General features: G+C 34.5%; 1 protein-coding gene across 1 annotated transcript; it reads left to right on the top strand.

The window, feature by feature from the left end:
- The first annotated feature begins 6,019 nt into the window (after positions 1–6,019).
- Positions 6,020–25,407, top strand: LOC121407767 (anoctamin-10-like). Its single transcript, XM_041598963.1, has 14 exons — positions 6,020–6,134; positions 8,663–8,947; positions 9,434–9,638; positions 9,927–10,061; positions 10,767–10,889; positions 13,338–13,580; positions 15,210–15,539; positions 16,695–16,750; positions 18,827–18,901; positions 19,926–20,129; positions 22,504–22,695; positions 23,484–23,615; positions 24,126–24,242; positions 24,581–25,407. The coding sequence occupies exons 1-14, from the start codon at positions 6,024–6,026 to the stop codon at positions 24,692–24,694; spliced, it is 2,322 nt and encodes a 773-aa protein (XP_041454897.1). The 5' UTR covers positions 6,020–6,023; the 3' UTR covers positions 24,695–25,407.
- The last annotated feature ends 929 nt before the right edge of the window (positions 25,408–26,336 follow it).

The raw sequence follows: 26,336 nt of genomic DNA, 5'->3' as shown, positions 1-26,336 counted from the left end.
TCGTTATCACCCGGTAGACACCTATATCATATGAATCAAGAAATATTGATATGAGAGGAATTGATGACTTTTGGATGAACTCAACTGAATCAAAATGCACAAAATATCATTAAGTTTTAAAAAACTGACTGAATTCATTTTAATTTCAATATGATGAATGTTTTCAATAGACCCTTACCCAAATTATATTGAGCCCCTGGGCCCTGTTGCATAAAAGTTACTATTACTATGGTAACTTTACCATCCTATGGTAACTACCATGGTAATGCTGATGAACAGCCAATCAAAATCAAGGATTCCATGCAAGTTACCATTGCATGGCAAAGTTACCATAATGGTTATTTATATGCAATGGGCCCCTGGTGGAATGATTTAAAAACCAGCTGACAAATCATCTTCCGACCTAGCTTATACTGTATTATGTATGTAGGAGTTACCAAAATTTAATTAGATTAATGAGAGCCATAAGATGTATAATATTGTGAATGCCTTTTGCTACAAATTAAGAACTGTTTTAGCGATAAACTTCATACTAGCCCCAATACATGGTGGAGTTGCAGTGATCTGATTTAATGTTGGGGGTCACAAGGTCGTAAAGGAAAATGAATGTGCAATACTTTTCTGATGCGGCAAAAGTGGTGTCATTTGATTTTGAACGCACAATGTCAAAAATCCATAAGATAATTTAATTTTAAATCATGAAATTATTAAAGTTGGAATTATATTAAATTAAAAATTAGTTGTAATGCAGTCAGGCTAATAGGAATCATGAGGGGTAATAAAAATTTGATCAGTAATCCCTACAGTGTTCAGTTATTTTTTTCTGACATTAAAAAAAGGTTTCTTTTGAGGGGAAAAGGGTTCACTTTGTCTAATCTTTTTTATCTTTCAATTAGAGTTATACTTTGTATTATAATTGTGTGTCAAATTTGTTAAGAAAGGAAAAAGGATTCAAGGCTGCATGTAATTTGACAGGCAAAAGATAATTAGTGTGTCGTGCTTCTCCAATATGGCATAGGTTGAAGTACACATTTGCAGTGTCAACGTCCCATGGCTCACTGGCTATGATTCTAGGCTTCTGGTAGATGTCTGAGCGTCGACAGTTTGAACCCTCTTGCTGTAATGTATTTTGTCATAATTGGAAATAATGGTATTTATAAAGTACCGAAGTGATGACATCACAAAAAACTTTTTTAGCATTTCAGCATTTTTGATACCATATTTTGGTAGAGCATGATGAAAAACCCCCACAACCCAAATTTGGAGGGAATCGGTCCATGGGGGCCTTAGGTATGACCTCATGAATACATAATTAGCCCCATTGAAGTTAATGTATTATTGGCCTGGTTCCCAACATTTAGAACCAGACCAATAATGCACCGACTTCAATGGGGCTAATAATGTATTCATGAGGTCATATCTAAGTCCCCCAAGGACCGATTCCCAGCAAATTCGGGTTGTGGGGGTATTTCATCATGCTCTACCAAAATATGGTATCAAAAACGCTGATATGCAAAAAGTGAAGATTGAAGACGTCACACTAAGGTACTCTATTATTCCAGAACCATGTCGTGGGACAAGAGGATGCATGTCACACAAGGGAACTATAGTTCACCAATTAGGAAACATCATTGCTTAAGAATGAAGTGGTTAAAACTGGTTGCTTTCTGAAATTAGATTTGCTTAATGCAAGAACTTATCGATTTGCAATGAATAGCTATTAGCTAGCTACCTATTACGTGCAACAGTGTGGTATTACTGTAAGATAAGACAGACATGGAAAATCAGGCAAGAATTAATCTTTGAATGTGATAAGCATTCATCCAGAACTCAAAGAATCTGTTATCTATTTGAAAGTCAAGTTGGTTTGTCACTTTACTTAAAAAATGCTGGCTCTTCTCTCCCTGCCCTAAAAAGCCATAAGACAGTATATCATTTTGCATAAGGTTCAGTTCTGAAAGCAGGATTTTCTTGTTCCTCCTATATTATTCTTTATTTAGTAAATAAATAGAATATTTGAGAAAATTGATATCTCCCTTGTCTGTTTCGTTCCAGTTGATTCCTCTGGCCATTGAGACCATGTAAATATTGCATAATTGCATGAATAAGATATCTATACTCAGAGTGATTCACATATCAAAACATGACACAGAATTAGAGCATTATTGGGACTACATAATCTTTTCAGATTTTCTTTTTTTTTTTTGGGGGGGGAGAAAGCATTTAATTCTCTGATATTCTCTGATGAATTTTCCACCCTCATAAAGAGTCCCCCAATATTCCTATATGGTTACATATTTCATACAGTGAGTGATTTACTGAAAATCAAATGATGGCTATTCATTACATCTTTGTCAGAAAATGTGTTGGTTGATCTTACGTACAGTAAGTGTTATTGGTGTGAAATTATTAACATAAAAAAAAGACCAGAAAAAAAGTTGCATTTATTCATTGATTGCAGTGAATTCGTAATCATTTTCTATTGATTAATTCAAAATCGGAGATAAATCAATAGCATTAACTATGTTAAATCATAACTGTTTATTTTCTTCTTAAAATAGTTTAGCTTGTGTTTCAACATTCCTTATTTAGTTCTAGATAGAACTGGAGACCTGGTAGTGGACTTTGATCCAATATATTTATACTTTAGTAGTCATACTGAACAAACGAATTATATCTTCTCACAGCACAATACGATTGTTGAGTCTATTTTTATTTGTAGCTTTATACATTTCTTATTTTGTTACATTGATTTCAATTTCGTTTTGCATTAGAATCGTAGTACTTATTGATATATCACAGGCCCTTCACTCTTTCTGTTGAGATACTCAAATAGAAGTCACATATTGGTGATTTGAAGGAGTTTGAAATATGGACCTTTTTTCTAAACTGTAAAAAAAAGATAAAGTAACTTTCCTGATGTCTAAATTCTTAACATAGCAATGAATTGTGATTTGTTGATTTTTTTTTGTATTTATATTGGAAAGTACTTTGATTTTCATGTAGTGTGCATGTATTGGTATATTTCACATTGCTATGTCTGTATTTGGTGGGTTTCAGTTTGCTCAGTGTTGAGCAATCGATATTTCCGACAAGACAATATCTTCAACTGTGGCCATTAATTATGCGATGTTAGACTGCATAAATTTTATGTTGTATTGATAGTACAGAGAAATTAAAAGAATATCATAAGGTTCTCTTACATCAGCTGATTTTGTCTGTCTTTTGTGAATGGTTAACCAAGTATATAAATATATACAAAAGAACACTTATCAGAATTTTGATGAAATTTGCTCATATAGAGAAAGATGTCACATTTGTGATAGATAAATGGACTTTATTGAAAAATCATGTCTGGCAGTTACAAACTGAAATGGATATGAATTACAAATGAAAAGAATCACAAGTTCGTTAATTAATTATATAGCATTGGACATCAAGATGTCACTTTGGAAGTGTACTTGAATTCAGTAAAGCAACAAAACAAATCCGAGTTCTATATATTCATTTGTCAGCTTAGTGCACAAAAGTATGCCACCAGGCAAGAGATATAGGGCCTATCAAACAACGCATTCTAAAAAAATTAGTTTAGTATATAAAATACAAATACTATATCCAGGCACCCAATAAGGGGCACCTAGACAGTTGACCTTCATAAATTTATCCAAAATGCATTATGAAAATGACCCATTATGTGTAATTTACAGAATTCATAGTGAGTAATGAAAAAATAAAATATGGCCCTACACTATCCTGAGGTAGCATTAAAACTATCAAAATCCTTTGAAAAGACATATATATATATATATATATATATATATATTACCTTGACCATTGATACTATAATTCCTATCGTCATATATACACAATAAAATGTCACACCGTAGACCCTAATTGCTCTTCTATTTCTTGAAACCCTGAGATTTTGCTTCTGAGTAAATGATATTGCACAAAGAAAAAAAATGTATAGACATTTAAGAAAATATAATATTCTTTTCCCTCTCCCCTAACCCCTTTCCCTGAATTGATCCATTGCCATTGTTAAAGCACTAATAAATGTACACAATATGATTCTGTTTGTACAAACCAGCGAATATAGGAATAAAAAGCTGTCTAGTTTCGTATATATGATATTTTGTAGTAAATGTGTGAATTGAACAGTAAAAAAAAGATAATTCAGCCAACAAGATTATAAACCAAATCAAAGATTACACCAGTGTCAAAGTTTCAGCAACTTAATTCACAATCACATTGAGTAAATTTAAGACTATTTCCAACATTTAAAGATTAATGAGAGGACATTCTATAGGGACTCTAATGGTAGTATGATTCATGTACAACCATATCAGCTGGAATACTATTAGGACTTCTACAACCTGAAAAAATATTACGATGAAAGCAATTACACTTTATTTGGCAAGAACACATATGGCGAACTCTTTTCATCAGTATAGTCACTGAAGTCAATATCTATTGCTCAAGAAAGTCGATTTTATTCAAAGTTTTCAAGTTTATACTGAATATGTGTCTTCAATTTTTTTGAAACCTCCATTAAATAGTGAAAGAGCTTAATTATTCTATTACGGTTCCTTTATCTGATTAGTCAAATGTAACGGAGGTGTATCTTATTTGTTGTCGCTGTTGAATGATTCATAGACTCTCTGTGATACTGAATAAGTGAATACTGATTACTTGGATCTGTGGGTGAAAGCGGTTGGAAGCAAGCTGCCCATTTTGTAAATTATTGCATTCCAACATACCCATGTAAATAACCTAGAACAATTGAATGATTTTTCTGGCCATATCTTCATTTAAATGTGAACTGTTCAAAACACAAAGTGATATCTTTCATGATAAACCATAAATATTATCCTTATTTGTCATGAAATGTTTCCAGGCCTCCAAAGTTGTTTTTATATGTCTACCCATTGCAATAATTCACACTCATTACTTTCAATGAGCATATAGAAAGAGAGGGAGAGATTGGGAAAGGAAATATCTAACCTCCTGTAATGAGAAAAGGGCAGTCAGTATTTATTGAACCGATTCCATGACATTTGCTCCGACGACAATTGCTCCACTATAAATTCAAGACACTATGCATGCCCTCCTCACCCCCTCAGTCTAATTAATTTTAGTCATGTGTCCACAAAGTGATCAAGAAAATATTTGCGATCAAATGCTAATTTCAGATTTAAATTTACAAATGATAGATCAATTTCAACTTAAGCAAACCCAAATTATACTTGTTGATGCGAGAAACTGTCCGTCAATCATTTGGAAACGAAATGGAAACTTTCAATCAATTTTTAAACCTAAACTTGACTTGCAATTGATCACAAGTTTCTTGCAATGCCCCATTAGATGACCGAGAGAATGCAGCTATGCTGTCAATGTTCCTCTTGCCTATAAAGACAGGCAGTCTTCGGGTTAAAGATTTCTGCAGCTCCTCTTTCATAATCCTCTACCGCAAACAATTTTTCTTTGATGTCTTTCTGTGAAACCAAAAACACTATTCCCTTATTATATAAAATCACACCTTTAACCCGTCAATTAGGACTTATAATCTCTTTGTTTCTGTTTGTTCGTTCTGTAGCATAACCATAGTGCATACCCCCCCCCCCCCCCGTCCGCCTTGTCCGCCGCGGGTCCACCTACCTCACTCCTTAGCTCAGGAGTCAGGGTTTAGGAGTTGCATGAAGAACACTACGCAATAAGAAGTAAATATTTTCTGTTTTACAATATCTACTACGACTCCGATGTGGATCGAGTTGAACATCATTAGGGGTACCTTTTGGTGAGTAAGAAATCTCTTCTTGTCCTTTACAAGAATTAGTAGCCATCAGAATACTAGTAGTCTGCAGGACCAGCTGATCCAAACTTCCCGTTCAAGTGCCCCGCCCACTCCACAAGCGCGCGCATGTTTACCGATATCTGTACAGTACAAGTACCGGTACAAATGCATACGATACATGCATTTTAATATAAACGCTAACGGATACTAGACCACACATTGCATTGTGATGATTCATGCAGGCCGCGCTGTGCAATCAATCAGCCAATACTCTGCTGCTATATCGTTAGATGATGTGGAAGCAGGCATGGAGTTGAACACAGATCAAGAAATTGGAAGCGTGAGTTATCTCATTTGATTTATAACACTCCGAGTTCTGCCCAATGTTATGTGGAACTCAACTCAGCCTCGGCCATGGTTTAGAGATTAGAGTTAGACTATGGCCTCTGGTTTTCCAGAGTCTAAGTCTTGCTAATTGCTATTTCCTAATCCAGATGGGTGGCTGTGCCCATATCCTAGGCCCATCTGGGTTAGCTCTTTGAATCTTTTTCTCATCAGTAGAGGTGCACAGCCAATATTGGAGATTGTCTCCCAATGAGATGAGAGAGATTATCTCCAATATCAGAGACTTTCATAGACTTTACTTTAAGTCCACGATGCTGTAGGCTTGAGTTGAGTGCCTGTTCATCGATCGTAGTATCTCCTCTAGTGGTAACCCAGGGAATTCCCGCCCGCTACGCAGGCGGGAGCCCAGGACCTTACGAGTAAAGGCATACTCACCTGACAAGCGTGAAGTATGGTCAAAATAATTCTCCGAATAAATAGTTAAAACAGAAATCAAGCATTTACCACGATTTATATGGATGAAGGTCTAACGAGTGGCAGTTTCCTGACATCTGGGCACATCTGTGACACTTGGTCTTTAAAAGACAGCTTTGAATCAATTAATATCCCTAGGTCTTTTTCTGCTTGTACCTCCTTAAGAGTAATTTGATTAGACTCCTTTCATGTAATACTGGGTCTGCTCTTCTGTACTGTTTGGGTGGAAAAAATCATACTTTTGTTGGTGTTTTTTCTTTTGTTCTTTTGCAAAGCGAGTTTCCAATATGGGAGATTGTCTCCCTTATTGGAGAGAGTCTCCCATATTGGCCATGCGCCTCTACCGCTCATGACTGTACAGTGCGTATAAAAAAAAAACGGGACAGATTTGAAAAGTCTATAAAATTTTTGTTTCAAATTATGATGTCTATTTTTTGGTGTTAATAGATGCTTTTAATTAAGGTCTTATCTTTTAAATGCTATTAAAATTTTTTTTTTGTTCATGCTTGAGCGAACACAGAATGTTTTTGTCTGGGGTTAAAAAGGAGGCCTGCGCCAAAATGGCATGAAATTATAAATATGATGATTGGACTTCTTGCTAATTAGCAGACTTCCTCTTATCCTTTTTATTATTTTTGCCATAATTTTCAAATCATGCGGTCGAAATTCATTTTCAGATCTAATTTACTTTAATTGTTCTGTTTTGTTTTTTAATATGCTCTTTGTTAGCTTTGAATATTCCTTCTTCAAGCTAAAACAATTTTCAACCGAAATATGGGAGAGCGTGGAATTTTTTCAAATCCTTTCATTGTGTGCTACAAAGGTTATGGTCCCTTTTGAACAGTGCCACATAGATGGGCGGGGGCTCGGGATGCCCCCCCCCCCCTCAATTAAAACAAAATCATGACCAAGAAAAAAAGTGGACAGGAAATAAAAGGAAAGATAGAAAGTAAAATGTGATATGATTTTCTGAATATTATGTCAAAATCTATCACAAAATTTGATATAATAAAAAAGTGGGAATATTTGCGTGCTCACTTCGCTCGCTCACAACTTTTTAATACATTTTACCCGACCTGCCATATCTAGCTCCTTCAAAATTGACTCAATACACCATTGTCATTGAAAGACATGAATCCCTTCCTGTGTTTCCTGTCAAGCAATTTAACGTGCCACTGGTCAAAGAATCAATGACCCCTTTAAAAATACATCACATGTCTTTTAAAGGTACATAACATAATTTGTTTCATATAATAATAGGATTTGAATAGTCACAAGTTTTTCCAATTAATAATGCAAATCTTCTTGCTTGGGTTGACAAAAAAATCTTATTTTCTCAGTTACTTATGAAGGAAAATTAAAAGGTAAGAGAAGTTCAAATGAGAAAACAAAATAATTCAAGTAATAATTCATGTAAATAAATAAATTTGTAAATAAAATTTGACAGCATAATTCGAAAATTGTGGCACAAATAATGAAAAGGTCCAGAGGAACTCTCCTGATTAGCAAGAAGTCTGATCATCATATTACTCATATTCTGCAATTCTGGCGCAAGCCTCTTTTTGAACCCCCAACAAAAACGTCCCGTGTTCGCTCAAGCATGAACAAAACTCTTTTTTTTTTATTGCATTTCAAAGATAAGATCTAAGAGCACCTATTAGCACCAAAATATAGACATCATAATTCGAAACAAAAATTTTATAGATTTTTCAATTCTGTCCTGTTTTTTTTTTATACGCACTGTAGTACAGCTTATCCTGACGTTAATTATTATTTTGTACTTCTTTAGAAATTAGGAAGCTGTGTGAACGAATTTGTTGCTTATTGTGACTCCAGTCATTAAGTCTGGACTACATGTAGATTTAATACATGATCTTCCTCTAGTTTTGGCTTATAATCGTACACAAGATGAGCATATCTAACAAGAAATGGACAGAATTAGAAATAACCGTCTGCAAGAAATCTTATTTTTAGTATGTAAGTTCACGATTTCCATAGAGAGTGTGTCATGGAATTGTTGAAATTCCACAAATCTCTATTTTTTTCTAGATGGAGTGTGACGGCGTCAACCCCGTCCAAGACCCGGTTGAAGGACTGTTGGAGGATATCAACATTGAAGAACCATCACATTATGATGACCTTGATAACAAAGCAAGCATTCAAGACATTCCGCTCCATCAGGAAGATCCAAACAGTGCACAGAATGGATCAGCAAGCACTGAAAGTTGCTGTAACCATAGCGAAGATGAAGATGATGATAAAATGCTGTGTATCTTGCAGTTCAGCAAAGGCACTAACATGTCAACAAAGAATTGGCTCTTGTCCTTTCTAAAGGTTAGTTTTACAGAACAGTTATTGTTTTGGTGTTGAGAGTGAGGAAAAGGCTGCTAAACAGAGCTCAAACACCTAGTCACTAGGGTTAGGAAGATGATACCAATCATGTCAGTCGTAGATTAATGCAGAGTGATGACAACTGCCTCTGTGCAGTTGTCTCAACTTTTTGTGATAAGTCTCTTGATGAAGTCTGAGAAACTGTCAACTCATCATGCAAATTCAGAAACTAACAGAAAGACCCTCTAAAGCTCTGATGATTTGTACTCGTCTTTAATTCAAAAAGTGTTTTTTAGAAATGAATCATCAGTCCTTAGTTTTTGAAGATGCTTTATACTGTCAACTGCTGCCATGGTGTCAGTAAGGTCCTGTAGATCTAGATAACAAAACAAAAATGTTTTCTGGTTTGACTGGTACCGGGTATTCATTGAGGATCAAAAGTATATGAGAGAAAACTGGATTATTTTCAAAGTTTTATTCCCCTTACAGGCTCCAGAGAAGGAGGGAGGAGGGGAACTCCTAGTCAGCACCATCCAAACCAAGAACAACGGTGATGGAGACATTGTACTCCAGCTTGGAGCAACAAGGGAGAGGCTCCTTGAGGGAGCTGAGAAGATCTGTATCAGGAAGAAATGCAAGGATGGATCCCTGAGGGAGTTCAGTAGGGGACATCGGGATCACTTTGACAGTGGAAGTAAGTCGTGACTTGTCATAGATAATTGTTTTGAAATTTTTCAGAATAGATGAGGAATAGACTTCTTTCAGGATAGACATAATGGACATAACATGGACATAATGTATCTGACCAGTCATATGCATGCATGCATGAAAATCCTGTAGTTAGAGGACATAAGTAATTTTTCCAGTACCCTCTCTTTCTAATCTTTTTCCTCTTTTAACACATTCCACATACACTCTATGATAAATGTGCTGAACTTTTATATGATTTATAATCGTGTAAATGTATTTCATCTTATTGCAGACAAATGTTTCCTGACTACTTGCGAGAAACAGCGTGTAATCTACTACCTCCTTACTAATGTTCGAAGTTCCAAAGAAGAAGACATTCCTGGTACCGAGACCAAAAAGATAACCCTCCACCCAGAACAAAGAATAGGTGAGAAACCTTGAATTATAATTCTTTTCTTTCTGTGGCTTACATGTATTCAGCATTGCTGTTTTAAATACACCCCTATTACACTTGTTATTGTTTAAAATAGTGTCACATGTTTTACAGCACCGGTAGTTGAACTTTTAACCAGTGCGAAATGTATACAAGTATTATGATCAGTACTTAAAAGAACTTGATGCTCTTGAGGATCATATTGTATAGATAAGCTAGAATGTATTGATTAACAATACCATATGGTTCTTATATGTTTTTGATACAGTATGTATTAGTAGTGTAGTGCAATGGGACAGATGTCTAAATTAACATTATTTATTATCCTTTTGGCTGAGAAGTGGATCATATTAATGCTTTTATGAAAGATTGGAGTTATTTCTTTTATGATGCACGTACATGCCCTAACAATTTTACTTGCCTTTAGTACTTACGATACATGATGAACTAAAGAGAGAAGAATTTCTGCTGATTTCAGAACTACTTGGACATGGAGATGTAAAATTGTGCATTTTATGAATACAAGAAAGATAAGTGATCATGTAGAAACTCAACTTTCAATCATCAATGGTATTTGAATGGTGAAGAAAAAAGGCAATTTTATAAATCAAAGGTATATAGTAATTTGAGGCATTCAGAAAGACTGCAGTATGAAATGTCTAATTTTTCAACCTCTTTCAATGACTTTTCATATCTTAGTGCCTAAGATGATGAACAGTGGACTCATTGATGGAATCTATCCCCTACACACCTCATCTGAACTCATATCATTAGAGAATCATTGGTATAATCATTCCAATTACTTCCAAGGTCAACCAATAGGTAAGACTATCATCATTATTATCGCAAGCCCATTGCACAAAGAGTTATGTTTTTAGAAAAAAAAATCAATTAAGTCCGAAAAGTATACTTCTGACTGGTTGAAGTTCAAGTTGTATTAGGTTGTATTTCTGCAAGAAAATTGTGATCGATTGCAAGAAACTTGCGATCAATTACAAGTCTATTTTCGGTCCCTAAATCACATTTGTGATGAAATTGTGATTGATTGCTTATTTGCTTCCTTGCAACAAGGAGTATAATCTGATAATTCTGATTTGCTGTACAGGTAAAGGTGATCTATCAATTGTAAAATTGCTGTAGAATATTTGCAATTGATTGCAAATATTTTCTTGCAAGACTCCAAGTGTAAAGTGTGCCCACTCTCTGTATACTGAGTTTCTTCTACACAGTGTGTGTCCCAGCAAGATTAATCAAGTTCTTTAGAATTGGTGGTAATTTTCTTCATTTTTTTCAATAAAATGAGATGATTTTCCAAATTCCAGAGAATGTAGAATTAAAGGATCTTGACCTGTGTATAATCCTGATATTAATATATTTTGCATAACAACCAAAATTCATACATGACTTGCAGATATTTTTTTCTGTGATATGATTTATTACAAATCATGTCAGCTGGGTTTATGTGCAAATTAAGGGAAATTATTCCATCAATGCTGATCATTGAAGCGTATTATTGCAGACATCATTGGATCACATTATATTTTAATAATCTTCTAATCTGAGGTGTGCATGATTACCTGCTTTTGATGTGTTCTGCTAGACCTAATAGTCCGAATTCGCAAAGGTGGTTTTGAAAACCCATGGTTGAATCCATGATTTATGCGGATTTTCTGTATAAATTAAATGTATTGTGTATCAGGCGCGTGTATAAGAAATGTCCAATGCTTATGCGCACTTTTGTCAAAGTGCGCCAAATTGACACCTGTTACCATTGTTAGATATGCTATTTTATTCATGAGTCCACTGTTTGAAGAGTGGACTCATGAATAAAATAGCATAGATAAACCACAACAGGCGTCAATTTGCCTCACTCTGGCAAAAGCGTGCATCAGCATGGGACATTTTTTAATATACGCGGTAAATAAGCGTAATTAATACAGGAAATCTGCATAAACCATGGGTTCAACCGATGGTTTTAAAAACCAACTTTGTGAGTTCGGGCCAACGAGAACAATCCCACACCCTGATGTTGGTTTAGTCTCATCCTGTGTTCTCAATGATAAGATATCAGTTGGTTCTTTGTCTTAAAGTTGACATGTTTGTATTCTTCTGACAGTATCACGTTGTGTATAGGTCTCCATGTTTGACTTGGGTAAAGATCATTGTTTACAATTTGCAGGTGGATAATGAAACTGTACATTTGCAGTTACATGTACCGGTACATGTAAGCTTATTTAAGGTTATGATCTTATATCTTCTAGATAAAATAATGATTGCTTGTTCAATAGCGCAATAGTTGTATCAATTACTTTCAGATTTACTTCAGTGAAGGTTTTCATGAAGAGTTTTGTCTGTGATTTTCACTGACTTATTTCCTCTCAGCCAAACAGATGTGAGAATCATCTTTATTTTATTTTTTTTCAATTCAAGATCTACCGTACTTGCCACAAACCTAATGTGAAAGGGGCACACTACATGTAAACAACTCCCATACATCACTGTACAGTTGCATTACCAGCAAAACTGATTGGAGATAAGAAATCTATATAAGATATCATGTTACATAACTCTGTCTGTATGGAGGCATAAAATTCAAGGACTGAAATTCAATATGTGCAATATATTTCAATCCAAGGTTACGTTACTTAAATTATGATGGGTTGTGGTCTCTGAAATTTATTAGTGTATTTTAGAATGTACATGTATGTATGGAAATATATGAACAGGTGAAAAACTATTTTAATTGCTTCATTAAAGTTTGATGTTTGTGTAGTTTTATGCAGGCATCGGGTATTTACAATATCAAGCAAATTGAATTACTGTAGCCTATAAAGCATTGTTCCAATCTAGGATTTTTCTTCATCTCCATTTACATAATCTTAAGTGTGAAGTATGAATATAAACAATTTCAGTTTGTAGAATAACTGTATTCAAATTAATGTATAAAATAAAATAAATTCTGGTTCACAATTGGAACCCCTCCTTGTGAGTCTACAGTAACGGACTCCCCCAAATTTCAGCCTTTTACTAATTTCTTAGAGTGGCACTCTGCATGTAAACTAACATGGGGGGGGTGCCGCCCAATAGCGTACTGAATGTCTTTACCTGAAAGCATGGCCAAGCTGCGAGGCTACCTATAGAAATGGTCAAAATACATAGTCATTTTTTGCTCAGCATTTTGGGATCTTGAGCATCACAGTGACCGTAAACAGGATCTTTGCGTCTGAAATACAATGAATTATTTCTTTTTGTTTTTTCACTCCTTTATAGAGATGATTAGGGACTACTTTGGAGAGAAGATTGGTATCTACTTCTCCTTTCTTGGATTCTATACCAAGGCTCTGTTTCTCCCCGCTGCGTTTGGACTCATCTACTTTCTCCTGGATACATTTGTTGGCCATCTTCCCCATGGCTATGCTATCTTTGCCATCTTCAATCTCTTCTGGACCACCTTGTTCCTCGAGTTCTGGAAGAGGAAGTGCAATGCAAAGGCTTTTCGATGGGGAACCTATGGTAAGAGAAATTACGCTGATAGTGTGCTCTGTGTTGATTCTATAGCTAGATTGGAACACACTCTCCCTCCACTTTTGAAGAGAAGATCTAAACTTAAAGCAAATACATAGAACCGAATGTGCTAAGCCAGGTATGTAGCTAATTTATTTGCTTTGAAAATTTATGCAGGATGTTTTTAAAGAGCAGTTTTTGTCTCACCTGCATAGCAGAGTGAGACTATAGGCGCTGCTTTTCCGACGGCGGCGGCGCCAACATCAAATCTTAACCTAAGGTTAAGTTTTTTAAATGACATCATAACTTAGAAAGTATATGGACCTAGTTCATAAAACGTGGCCATTAGGTTAATCAAGTATTACTGAACATCCTATTAGAGTTTCATGTCATATGACCAAGGTCAAAGGTCATTTATGGTCAATGAACTTAGACCATGTTGGGGGAATCAACATCAAAATCTTAACCTGAGGTTAAGTTTTTGAAATGTCATCATAACTTAGAAAATATATGGACCTAGGTCATTAAACTTGGACATAAGGTTAATCAAGTATCACCAAACATCCTGCATGAGTTTCACGGCACATGACCAAGGTCAAAGGTCATTTAGGGTCAATGAACTTTGGCCGATTTGGGGGTATCTGTTGAATTACAATCAAAACTTTGAAAGTAAGTTGGTCTAGTTCATAAAACTTGGACATAAGAGTAATCAAGTATCACTGAACATCCTGTGCGCATTTTAGGTCACATGACCAAGGTCAAAGGTCAGTGAACTTTGGCCATAATGGGGGTATCTGTTGAATTACCATCATAACTTTGCAAGTTTATTGTTCTGACTTTTGAAACTTGGACATAAGAGTAATCAAGTATCACTGAATATCCTGTGCAAGTTTCAGGTCACATGATCAAGGTCAAAGGTCAGTGAACTTTGGTCATAATGGGGGTATCTGTTGAATTACCATCATAACTTTGCAAGTTTATTGTTCTGACTTTTGAAACTTGGACATAAGAGTAATCAAGTATCACTGAATATCCTGTGCAAGTTTCAGGTCACATGATCAAGGTCAAAGGTCATGTGAGGTCAATGAATTTTGGCCACATTGGGGGTATTTGTTGAATTACCATTCTATCTCTGTAAGTGTATTGGTCTAGTTCATAAAACATGGAAATAAGAGTAACCAAATATCACTGAACATCTTGTGTGAGTTATAGTAGTTTTCAAAGTCAGCACTGCTGCTATGTTGAATCGCGTGATGCAGGTGAGACGGCCAGAGGCATTCCACTTGTTTATACTTTGAAGATTGAAAATTTTACAACATGGCTTTCGTATCTTGAATATTATGCATCCAAGTTTTTAAAGACGGTTTTTAGAATTCATCACAGTGATGACACACTATTCTCTTACAGACAGCAAGAACACACTTGTTTAAATAAACGTCAAGTTTGGGTGGTCCTTTTTTAGGACCAACACATGCACTTAAAGGAATGCATGGTGTACTGTGAAACCACAACATTCTCTTCTTTGGCATAGAAACTTTCAAGAGATACACTATTTTGTGTTTACTTCATTTATTGAATTGTTCATCTAAAATGGACAAAATTTCTTGAAGATATTTTCATTTTGATTTTCGCCTTCAGGTATGGTGAAATTTGAGGAGCCAAGGGCAGAGTACCACGGACCGATCGGCACCAACCCTGTGACCGGACGAAGAGAGCCTCGCTACCCCGAGTCCAAACGTTTCTACAAGAAATACTGTGTTTCAGCCCCAATCATCCTGGTCTTCCTCTGCCTAGCCTTTCTCATGATGTTAGGCTTCTTCTGGTTTGAAGATTACCTCAAGACCAAGGTGGATGTCAACACCACTGTCGGAGGCCTGGTGCTCCTACTCCCGAGTGTGCTCTATGCTGTCGTTATCATCATCGTCAACTCCTTCTACCGCAAGATTGCAAGCTTTCTCAACGATTGGGGTAGGTTCTTGAAGTGTCTTGGTCTTGTGGATGTTCCCCCAGATATTACATACCTGTATGAGTTTCTGTTTCGAAGCCTTGAAATGCCATTGGTATTTCAATATTCTTTAGATTCTATAAAATGAATTTCATCTTGCATGTAATGAAGTAGAGTTAAGGGAATGCATTTGTTGTTTGTGTGTCCATATACAAGTCACAAGAATTTTCCAGCCCTAATCGTTAATGTGTCATGGCATGAGTAGTTTTGTAATTGAAATATAATCACCATTGACACCTTACATACTAATCATTCTTATTTAAAGTTTAAAAGAATTTCCCATATTAATATTTAAAACATTAATAGCAAAAAGAATTTCTTGCAAGCATGTTTTAACAAATATTTTTTTTTTAATATGCATTTAGAATGCATGTAAAGCAAATGACAAAATGACATGAGATTTTATTTTGTGTTTGATATTAATGTACAGTGGTGCTAAAAAGTTGGTGAACCCCCACCAGAAAATGAACATATTTGTAATTGTTCATGATGTGCCATGTTTTTGACATCTCTCTGGGCTCGCTGAACATTGTTGTATTGTTGTCTACATTCAACACTTGGCATAAAGGAGTGCATTTTCTGGTGGGGTTCATCAACTTTTTAAGACCACTCTATATGAATGCTTTTTGTTCAACAGAGAATTTCAAAGACCTTTAACAGTCTTTTGCAGTTTCATAGCATGTGTTTTGATTGTTATTGTAAACAGCTGTTACCTGTACCAATAATCAATATCAAATGGAACAAAATATTTTGCATGTTCAAATTGCTTTCATGATGCATAATAATGTGAAAAGTTTACTGTTCTCTTTTTTGTACTGAAATAAGATTTGAGTATTATTTGTATTTTCGACTTTAAAAATGGACGAATGCATAGCTCTATAATACAATATTGAACAGCAAATAATTATCCTTTGTGGATATCACTGAATTGCACAAATGTACTGAAAAAGACCCCCACTTCTGGAACCTCCTGAAACATTAATACCCTTGTTATTCGTTGCCCCTAACCTCACCCAACATGTATTGTTGCTTTCTAGTACATTTTAAGATTTAAATATTGTATTCACGTGGGTGTGTATTTTGCATGCGATTGTCTTGTTTTTGTGTGTGTATAACAGAAAACCATCGTCTTCAGTCAGCCCATGAAAACAACTTGATTCTTAAACTCGTTGTGGTGAGTGTCTTTTCCCAAAATTTGTCAGATACCTTGACCTTCCATGTATCATTATAATACTGTGTATATATGCAGTCATGTACCAATAATACTGTCAATATGAAACTAGAATCTAATTGTATAAGTATCATCATGATTCCAGATACATAAACTATGATTCACTTTGCATGAAATACCAGTTCAGCTGCTTCGTGCTCCAAATAACTAGGGAGAAAAATTTTTATCACTTGTTCTTTTCTTGCACAGCTGCACAAATCACAGTGATAAAATAAGACTATATTGATAGATGAAATTTTGATACTGTATCAATGACTATTGTAAAACACGAACCATGCAAAGTCTAGTTCGATGTCAGTACATTTCATTCCTGTTTTTCGATGTCAGTACATTTCATTCCTGTTTTCACAAATCATAATATATTTTAATTAATAGGTCGTACAAAATTTGAATTGAGACATTATTTTTCTGAAAATACAAGACTATATCATTTCTACACTTTACATGAAACAATTTCAGAACAGTTGATTGATAAAAACTGGGGAATGAAGATGAGGGATGGTATTTAAGCAAAAGTTATGTGTCTCTGTCATGCTGCACACAGAAGCGTTTCGTATGTAATTCATGAAAATTTAAACAAATTGTTGAAATGCAGTAAAACCTGTCTATATAGTGACCACCCAAGGGAAACACGAACTGGCCTTTATAGAAAGGTGATTGCTGTAGACACAACACACAATCTGCCTCCATGGGAATCAATTTTAGTGGTCACTATAGGCATGTGGCTGCAAAAGACAGGTTCTTACACAATCTGCCTCATTGAAAGGAGCTTTAGTGGTCACTATAGGCAGGTGGCTGCTGTAAACAGGTTCTTTACACACAATCTCCCTACATGGGAATCAATTTCAGTGGTCATTATTATAGTCAGGGGCCTGCTATACAGAGGTGGCCATTAATACAGGTTCAACTTAGTTTGCAGGCACAGATCTATGGTTTTAGCAGATTGCATGGTGCATAATGCAGAGTCTGAATTGGTGAGACTAGATTCACTATTTACTTTGGCTGGCTCTATAGACATAGTATTTGGAGTCTAGTCTTCAATCTAGACCTGTTATTGGTTGAAGTGTCAGATATGAGTCTGTGCTTGCAAACTGCTACCTTGCTGCTGTCAAACTTCCCTTCATTATCTCGAGCAGTTTTAGGACAATTTTTTTCGAAAGATTGCCTTGTCCTCATAAGGGCTGATATAGGGGAAATTGGGGTTAGTTGGAACATTTTTGACAAAAATGGCTGTAAAATCCATTTGAGAAACAATCAATATATCAACTTGAAGTATATGTCTAAGGGCTTCAAATGTACCCCCATAGAATTGTTAACTCTATGATGGTTAATGAAAAAATCCACCTTGAACAAGCCCATCGCAAGCATTCCAACTTACCCCATATACAGGTTTAGTTGGAACATGGTATGGGGTAAGTTGGAACACTGCATGGTCAATTAAGAATTATACTAAAACTACTTACAACCGTAATATTACATGGTTTTAGCATATTTGCTTTATTTTTTTCAAGTTCAAAATATTAAAAGTGGATTTGTTGAACTTTATGTTTTCTATTATTCAGCCTCTCACGCAAATTGAACCAAAATAAATCATGGATGAAGACCAAACATGAATTATATTCCACCTCGATGGATTGATAGCTTTTCCTTGTTTTTTAATAGTCCTGACAAAAATGATGCATCAACGATTTTTCATCTTAATTATTTTTGTATTAATGTTATTACATTTCTTATTTCTTGCTCATTTTTTAAATCAATTTTTCTTATACTTTATGTTGAAGGCTTAAGATAATCTGTAATTTGTTGAATGAGTTGGCAGCCATCGTTCCATCAATGCGTGGTCCAAGTTGTTCAAGGATTAATTTTAAGTCTAAATGTAATTAACTTTGTAAGTGTTGTGAGAATATCAACCATGATGTTTGGGTGTTACAATCATTTGAATAATTCATTGTATGTTCTGCAATAGGTTTACAATTTCTTATTATTTTCTCTTTCATTTTTTCTTTCTGCTTAATACAGTTTGACTTTGCAAATTGTTTCATGTGCCTGTTCTTCATTGCCTTCTACCTTCAAGATATGGTCAAACTACGCAAGGTATGTCACTTTATTATACTATAATCAATCATATGCCATTGGGCACTGGTTTAAATTGTTGGTGAACTGTAATCCTGTAAGAGTTATCTACTTTCTAGATAGATATTAGCCATCTTTGTGAATGAGAGTGGAATTGTATTGAATATATCATAGCATTTCTTTTAAAGGGGAGGTTCACCCTGACAAAAAGTTTGTTGCAAAAATAGCAGATAAAAATCATGAAGATACTGATGAAGGTTTGAGGAAAACCCATGAATGACTACAAAAAGTTATTAGAATTGTAGTTTTATGATTTGTGACGTCATATTCGAGCAGCTTTCCTATATATCATATGGTAGAAAATCAATGAAATGTCATTTTCTCAGAATATATTAGAAATGCTTTTATTGTACCTTCAGTATATCAATACACATAACATTTTACATGATTCTACAAGGAAAGAAGAAAATAAAGTCATCACAAGCCATTAAAAAATGAAATACATACATTTTGTTTTGCATGACATAACTGCTCATTTTTGACGTCACAAATCAAACATTTGAAATTCTAATAACTTTCGTAATATCTAATGGATTCTCCTCAAACCCTTCAACAATATTTTTTTTTTTCTCTCTGCTATTTTTACAACAAACTTTTCGTTAGGATGAACTTCCCTTTTTAAGTATAAACTCTATTCATTTGCACCTTTAGTACCGTACTTTGCAGAGTTGATTTCTAAAAACATGTCTATTAGTATTGTACTGATGTGGAAATCACATCTATTATTACTGTTATTGTCGTTGGTTGTCATTTTTATTTGGGGAAGCATTTTCATGAGGTAATCATATTTCATCAACCTTTATTGTTGAAATATTTGTATTAATTACTTTTTATAAGCTGAGGCAAACCTCAGCAAGTTTTAACATTGCAAGTGCTAACATTTCTTATATATGGTACTGTCTCAAGTATTGAGTAATGTTTAGCAATTTTAGGGTGTATTCTAGTACATCTTTTCATAATTCTTTCCTTTCATTGTATCCAACAGTACCTATCAACCCTACTCATCATCCAACAATTCATTGAACAATTCCTTGAGACCGCTCTTCCCTATCTCATCCTGAGGTTCTGGCGGGGAAGAAAGGATGATGATGTTGCCAAGGCTAAGAAAGATGATGATGCTCCTCGGGAGGGTGGAAAGAAAGATGCGGCTCAGCTTGTAGCAGAACAGAGCAAAATGGACCATTATCCAGTGAGTTCAGTTGTTGATGTTGATGATGGCGGTGGTGATGATGGTGATTTTGATGTTGATGATGGTGGTGATGATGATGATGATGGTGGTGATAATGATGATAATGGTGGTGATAACTATGTGATGATGGTGATGATGGTGGTGGTGATGATGATGATGATGATGATGGTGGTGATGATGATGGTGATGATGATGATGATGATGATGGTGGTGGTGGTGATGATGATGGTGATGATGATGATGGTGGTGATGATGATGATGATGATGATGATGGTGGTGATGATGATGATGGTGATGATGATGATGGTGGTGGTGGTGATGATGATGGTGGTGATGATGATGATGGTGATGGTGATGATGATGGTGGTGGTGATGATGATGATTATGATGATAACGATGTGATGATGATGATGATGATGATGATGATGATGATAATGTTCAGCAATACCTAATAGTTTGAAAGTATTTTGCCTTAGTTTGACTACCGGTTTATATATATGTTTATAAAAGCTTTCTGATTTTGCAATTAAGTCAAACATTAAAGTATTGCTTTAATATTTGTGTATTTATATAATCCAAAAATATTTTGCTGAAAAGTTTTATTGCAATTGCATTGTACTCTCCTATTGATTAATTTATTTTGATTTTATTGAATGTTATGTGAAGGTTAAGGTAAGAATATTTTTTATTACTATTCCTTTGAGAGTATTCAGGGACATAGTTAATTCATTTGTTGTGAGCTCTTTGTTTAATATTTCATCAACATTATTTGAATAATTCTACTTCACTTAAAATTATGAACAGTGTTGATTTTTTTTCTATAATCTATGTTGGTTTCAAAACTTTGGACAGGATTACACAAAAATCTTTTTCTGTTAAATGTGTAGGTAAAAGTTGGTCAATAAGAAAGTGTTAACACAGTTATGAGGTGTTCATGCATAGAATTTAGGCATGGTTTAGTACTTGAGGCATAGTTGAGTGTGTTTTAAACCACCCCAATGTTACATTAGCACATTGACAACTGACGATGGTACCAGCCCACAAAGTGATATGTGTGTCATATGATGACTAAAATGCAAAATATTAAGAAAAGCCAAGAAATATGATTAACATTACTTGACACATGAAATAAGATATACGGTATGTGATACAGTATCATAGATTAAATGCTGTGAATCAAATTACCCAATTCTTTATAAAATGTTGCTCAATTCTGCATGCAGCTATGATAGAGTGGAAAACACTGTCCCTTGGATAGGATGTTAACCACAGGTGTTGTGAATAGGAGAATTTCCACCTTTGCCTTACTCACTGCGCTGTAGGGATCTAGTTTTAGGAAATGTGTTTTCTGCAATAGGATGTTGTGGTAATTTCTTAGGATTTTCTGATTTTTATTTGTTTGTCTTGTAATAAAAGGACTTTGGTGTATCATAGAAGGAAGTCAATCTTTTTTATTGGTATTTCCTGTTTTTATGACTTGATTTCCACAACTTCCTACAAATTGTAAAAATCTGATTTTATAACAATCAGTATGATTAATATCACAGTTGTTCCACCTATTATTTTACATACATTTAAATGTAGTTTCATGAATTTAGTAGATTAGGGTAATTTTAAGAGAATTTCTACATCTTGACTTGAACACTATGATTTTTTTAAAATGATATTTCATACTTTTGTAATTTTGATTATTATTTTGATTTATTTTTTAGAAGGATTTGAATAAGTAGTTATAGGTATAGTTGTACTTTGCAATTTATTTATTTTTCCATTTCAGCATTTAAAGAATTGTGATTGAATATTGATACACCAAAAACTAAAAAGAAAGCATGAGAGTCATTCATGTGTATATTATAATTCTTTAATTTTATCCTCTAGACAATGATTCCATTCCCTTGGAACTATGGCAAAAAGCAATTGCCATGTATTAACTTCTTTGTCCTTGGCGTTCCAAGGGAAATATTTTCTTTCTGTTATAAGTAATCATATTTTGTATTTCTTTTGCTGAATACATGTAATATAATAATAATAACAATAATAATCTATTATAGGAAGTACATGGTGTCAATGTTATTTTAAACTTGAGAAATACATGTAAGCAATGTTACACAGTCAATAGCCTTTTCTGAAAAATAATGTGATAAAAGCAGAATAATGCAATCTTTGACTTTTTATGTCAGTTGAATACCGGTAATGTGTTAATTTGGACGTTATAAGAGTAATTTAAGCGAGTTTGAAGAGTAAAATTATCCCCCCCCCCCTGATACATGTAAATCAAGATCTAAAAGCTGGATGTACGTTTTCCACTCCCAGCTCTGAGAAAAATCAAACCAATGAACATTTCCTTTCTATGCGTTCAATTTTCTTTCTCCAGGGGACATTTGATGACTACCTTGAGCTGTTCCTGCAATTTGGCTATGTATTCCTCTTCTCAGCTGTGTTCCCGTTGGCTGCTGTCTTTGCTCTACTTAACAATGTGATCGAGGTCCGCAGTGATGCCTTCAAGCTCAGCAGAGTCTGTCAGAGACCGTTTGGACAGGCCGTAGCAGATATTGGTACATGGCAGGTAAGAGGAGTCAAGTGATTACAGAGGAACAGCATGGGAGATTTATCAAAATATACTGATATCCATGCATATGGTTTGTTGAATGCAAGTTTTTCGTTGAAAGTAACATAACATACCAGGAACCCATGGTGATAAGTGTTGTTTTAACACTACAGATCAAGCACAAGTTCAAAATATATGCTTCTTATTGATTTGAATTAATAATTTCAAATTCAAGATTGTTTATGTCCGTAGATATGCAAAGCCAAAATGCAGAGATTTCTAGCTCCGTTTGTTCAGTTTTCCTGGTCACAAATTTGTTAAAAATAAGTTATGTTACATTTATGAAGTTGATCAGTTTGCAAAATGGTGTGGGAGATTAAGGTTTAGAGCTTATTTAGAAAAAGTACTGGTAACGTGCAACATTTTCAAATAGATATTTATCACTATTTTAATTGTCACTAACTTTCGAACATGAGTGCTTTATTTTCAGATTTAAAAGTCCTTTGAAACCTGAAAGTATTTAACTTATTTGTGGTATGACAACCTCATCTGTTGATATCTCTGTCTTATTGATGAACTTAAGTAAACTGTTTATGAAACAGAATATAGCTGATATCATCCATACAAAATCTTGTTGATTACAGGTCATTACAAGTGACTACAGATATTTTAATGCAAGTACAATCTTGTTTTTCTTGCTTAAAAAATAGATAAAACTAAAACCATGATGATTTCATATTAATAACTCAGTCTTGCCTGTAGATAACCTTTGAGATAATGAGTCTCCATTTTTTTTTCGTTGACAGATCACCTTTGAGATAATGAGTATCATAGCTGTCCTTACCAATGTAGCGTTGATGGCGCTATCACCCGAGATCCAGTCTATGTTTCCTGACATGTCTACCACCAAATACATCCTCCTCTTTGTGATTGTAGAGGTAAGTACATATATAAGATTACAGTTAAGCTTTCTTCTTTTTTTGCCACCATATAAACATATAGTTTATAGCATTTTACTAAGCAGGAAGTCCATAAGCATTTATTACCAATCTGTGAGTAGTTTAAGATATAGAGCAGTGACCATAAATCCAAGTGAAAAATATTTGATGAGTGGCTAATGAATTTTGTGAACATTTGTCATTCTAGAAACTCTCTGAGCTGTTTTCTACATGATATAACATGGTATTTATCATCAACGAAATTAGATATGATCTCTTCATTGAGAAATATGGAATGCTTTGGGAAATTGATTTGTAACTTCTAATCTCTCACTAGATCTTTCCATTGTTATATAAGTTACAGTCAGTTTGATGTATTAAAGCATATCTCGTGATATTACAACCTGCTTTGATATTTAGTTAAAAAAATATCCATGTTTGATGAATTTCTTTTTGAGGAATACTGCTGAAGAAGTTGATATTTTCCCCTCATTTCCTCTCTGCTAACAGCACATCTTTCTAGCCTTCAAGGCAGCCATAGCTATCTTAATTCCTGATCTACCTCAATGGATGGAGGTAGAGCTAGCCAAGGAAGAGTTTGAATCTAGAAAAGCTCTTGCTGAAAGGGTAAGTTTCTTTATTTGTTTACGTTTTTTTTAAGGGGGGCATTCCGAGAGTTGACAAACAAAAGGCTTCAACCAAAATAATATTGTTGATTTTGAGAAAAAAAAAATTATGTTTGATAATTTTCTCCACCAAGCAACTCTATTCATTTTAAATGTAATAAATCTTTCATTCAGTCAGGAGTCCAAAGTTTAAATTAAATCATATTTCTGCCCACTTTGAATGAGACAATCACCCTGACCACCCCTCCCCTCCGTCCACTTGAGTGTTCAAAAGAGAGCCTGAATGTTTATCTTATTGATATCTTTCTGCTCTCATTCTTCTATCCCATGATGCAACAGAAAGCAGCAGAGTTGACCCGCCAGCTATCCTTCAGCATGGAAAAGGAGAACGGAGGTAATATGAAGGCTGCACTCGCTGAAGCCCAAGCAGCACAAGCCAGAGATGCTCACTGATTGGTCAAATGAAACCTGCTAGATTTGTTTCTTAGATTTCAAAAGCTGAGTTTTATAAGACCTGTATTAAAAGAGTTACTAAGTTACTACAGAGTTACTAACGCAAGATTGTGCTTTCATGTGTAAAGCATTTCAATGATTTACCATATGTATATTTATTTATATTTTTCATTAATATCAATAAAAGGTGGATGAGTAATTGTGAGTAAGGGTTTTGTTATTTTTTTTAAATAACACAATATTTGTGTTAACCTAGGAAAAGGGACGTTCTTGTAAATTAAAGTATGTGTTTGAGAAACATCCAATACAATCATTTTAATCAGGGCCCAGCTTGTATAACTTTGAGCTTTACCTCATACACATATGAGATTAAGGAGTTAGAATTAATCTCAAAATTATGAATGAACTGGAATAATTGCAAGTATTTATACATTAGGATCTTGTAATATTGGAAAATCTTTATTTTAATCTGAACTCGAATACAATATCGGAAGTGTATTCTCACAAAAGTATTAACTCTTGTACTTCATCTCTTGATTGTTATGCAATTCTTTATATTATTATTAACACGCTCAACTATGTCAAATTGGACCTGCTCAATAGAAGTACCAAGTTGTCTGCATGTCTCCTATACTCAGTGGCCTGTATTCTGAAGTCAGGTTTAACTTGGACCATGGTCTATCTCTTTGCTAAAATTATGGGAAGCCAAACATTTCAAAAATTTTGTTAACATTGAATGCTTCACATGTTTACTGTGCTCTTTACTTATTCTTTAATGGTGAAGACAACTGTCATACTTATCCTTCCCAGGCAGTTAATAATGTTTTGGGAGTCAAATGAGCTGATACATTGAACCTCTACTGTTAGAGATTTATGTGACAACTGGCTTTCCATAGTTAAACCAGAGTTTAAATTAAACCTGAATTCAGAATATGGGCCAGTATGTTTATCATACACAAAGTATCATAGGTCATTGTCTCTTTTTAGTGATTGCCAGATTATTAATAACACACGCCAGCATTTGTTTCATAGAATATTGATATTTCCTTCTGATGAACATATGAGGGCGATAGTATTTCATATCCTACAGTGCTTTCATTCAATATATCCTTTATCTTGCCAAGGATCACATTTTGTTTACATGTTTTGTTCTATGCATATCATTTACACAACATTGTAAATTCAGGAAACAATGAATTGTCAAATGTTACTTTTACTCATATTCTTGAATGCAATACTTTTCAAACTTTATTTATATTGAATTTGTTTTCTTCCACTATTCATGTTTTTCAGCATTATGAGTTTCTAATTTACATTCTCTTTGCATCGAACCTTTGAATGACCCACTAATTTGCTTGGAGAGAAAGAGTTCTGTTATTGCATTAACCCTGACATTGTTTGTGTTAAAGGTTCACACTGCATTGTTTTATGACTTTTCCTTTTGAGTCTCCTGCAAACTTTTGGACCAAATTCACAACAACCGGGTATGCTGATCCAAAATTATGCAAATATGTAAGTTCAGACCAAAATTTGCTAAAAAATTGATTTCATGTACGAATCTGCTGCAAATTTGGTGTATAGCCATAAATCAAAACTGTAACATTATTTTTACTTATAACTCATTAGAATCAATTAATCTCAT

The sequence above is a fragment of the Lytechinus variegatus genome, chromosome 2 (genome assembly GCF_018143015.1).
Source record: "Lytechinus variegatus isolate NC3 chromosome 2, Lvar_3.0, whole genome shotgun sequence".
NCBI classification, from domain to species: domain Eukaryota; kingdom Metazoa; phylum Echinodermata; class Echinoidea; order Temnopleuroida; family Toxopneustidae; genus Lytechinus; species Lytechinus variegatus.
The sequence above is the reverse complement of the archived record's forward strand: the minus strand, read 5'-3'. Positions and strand labels throughout refer to the sequence as shown.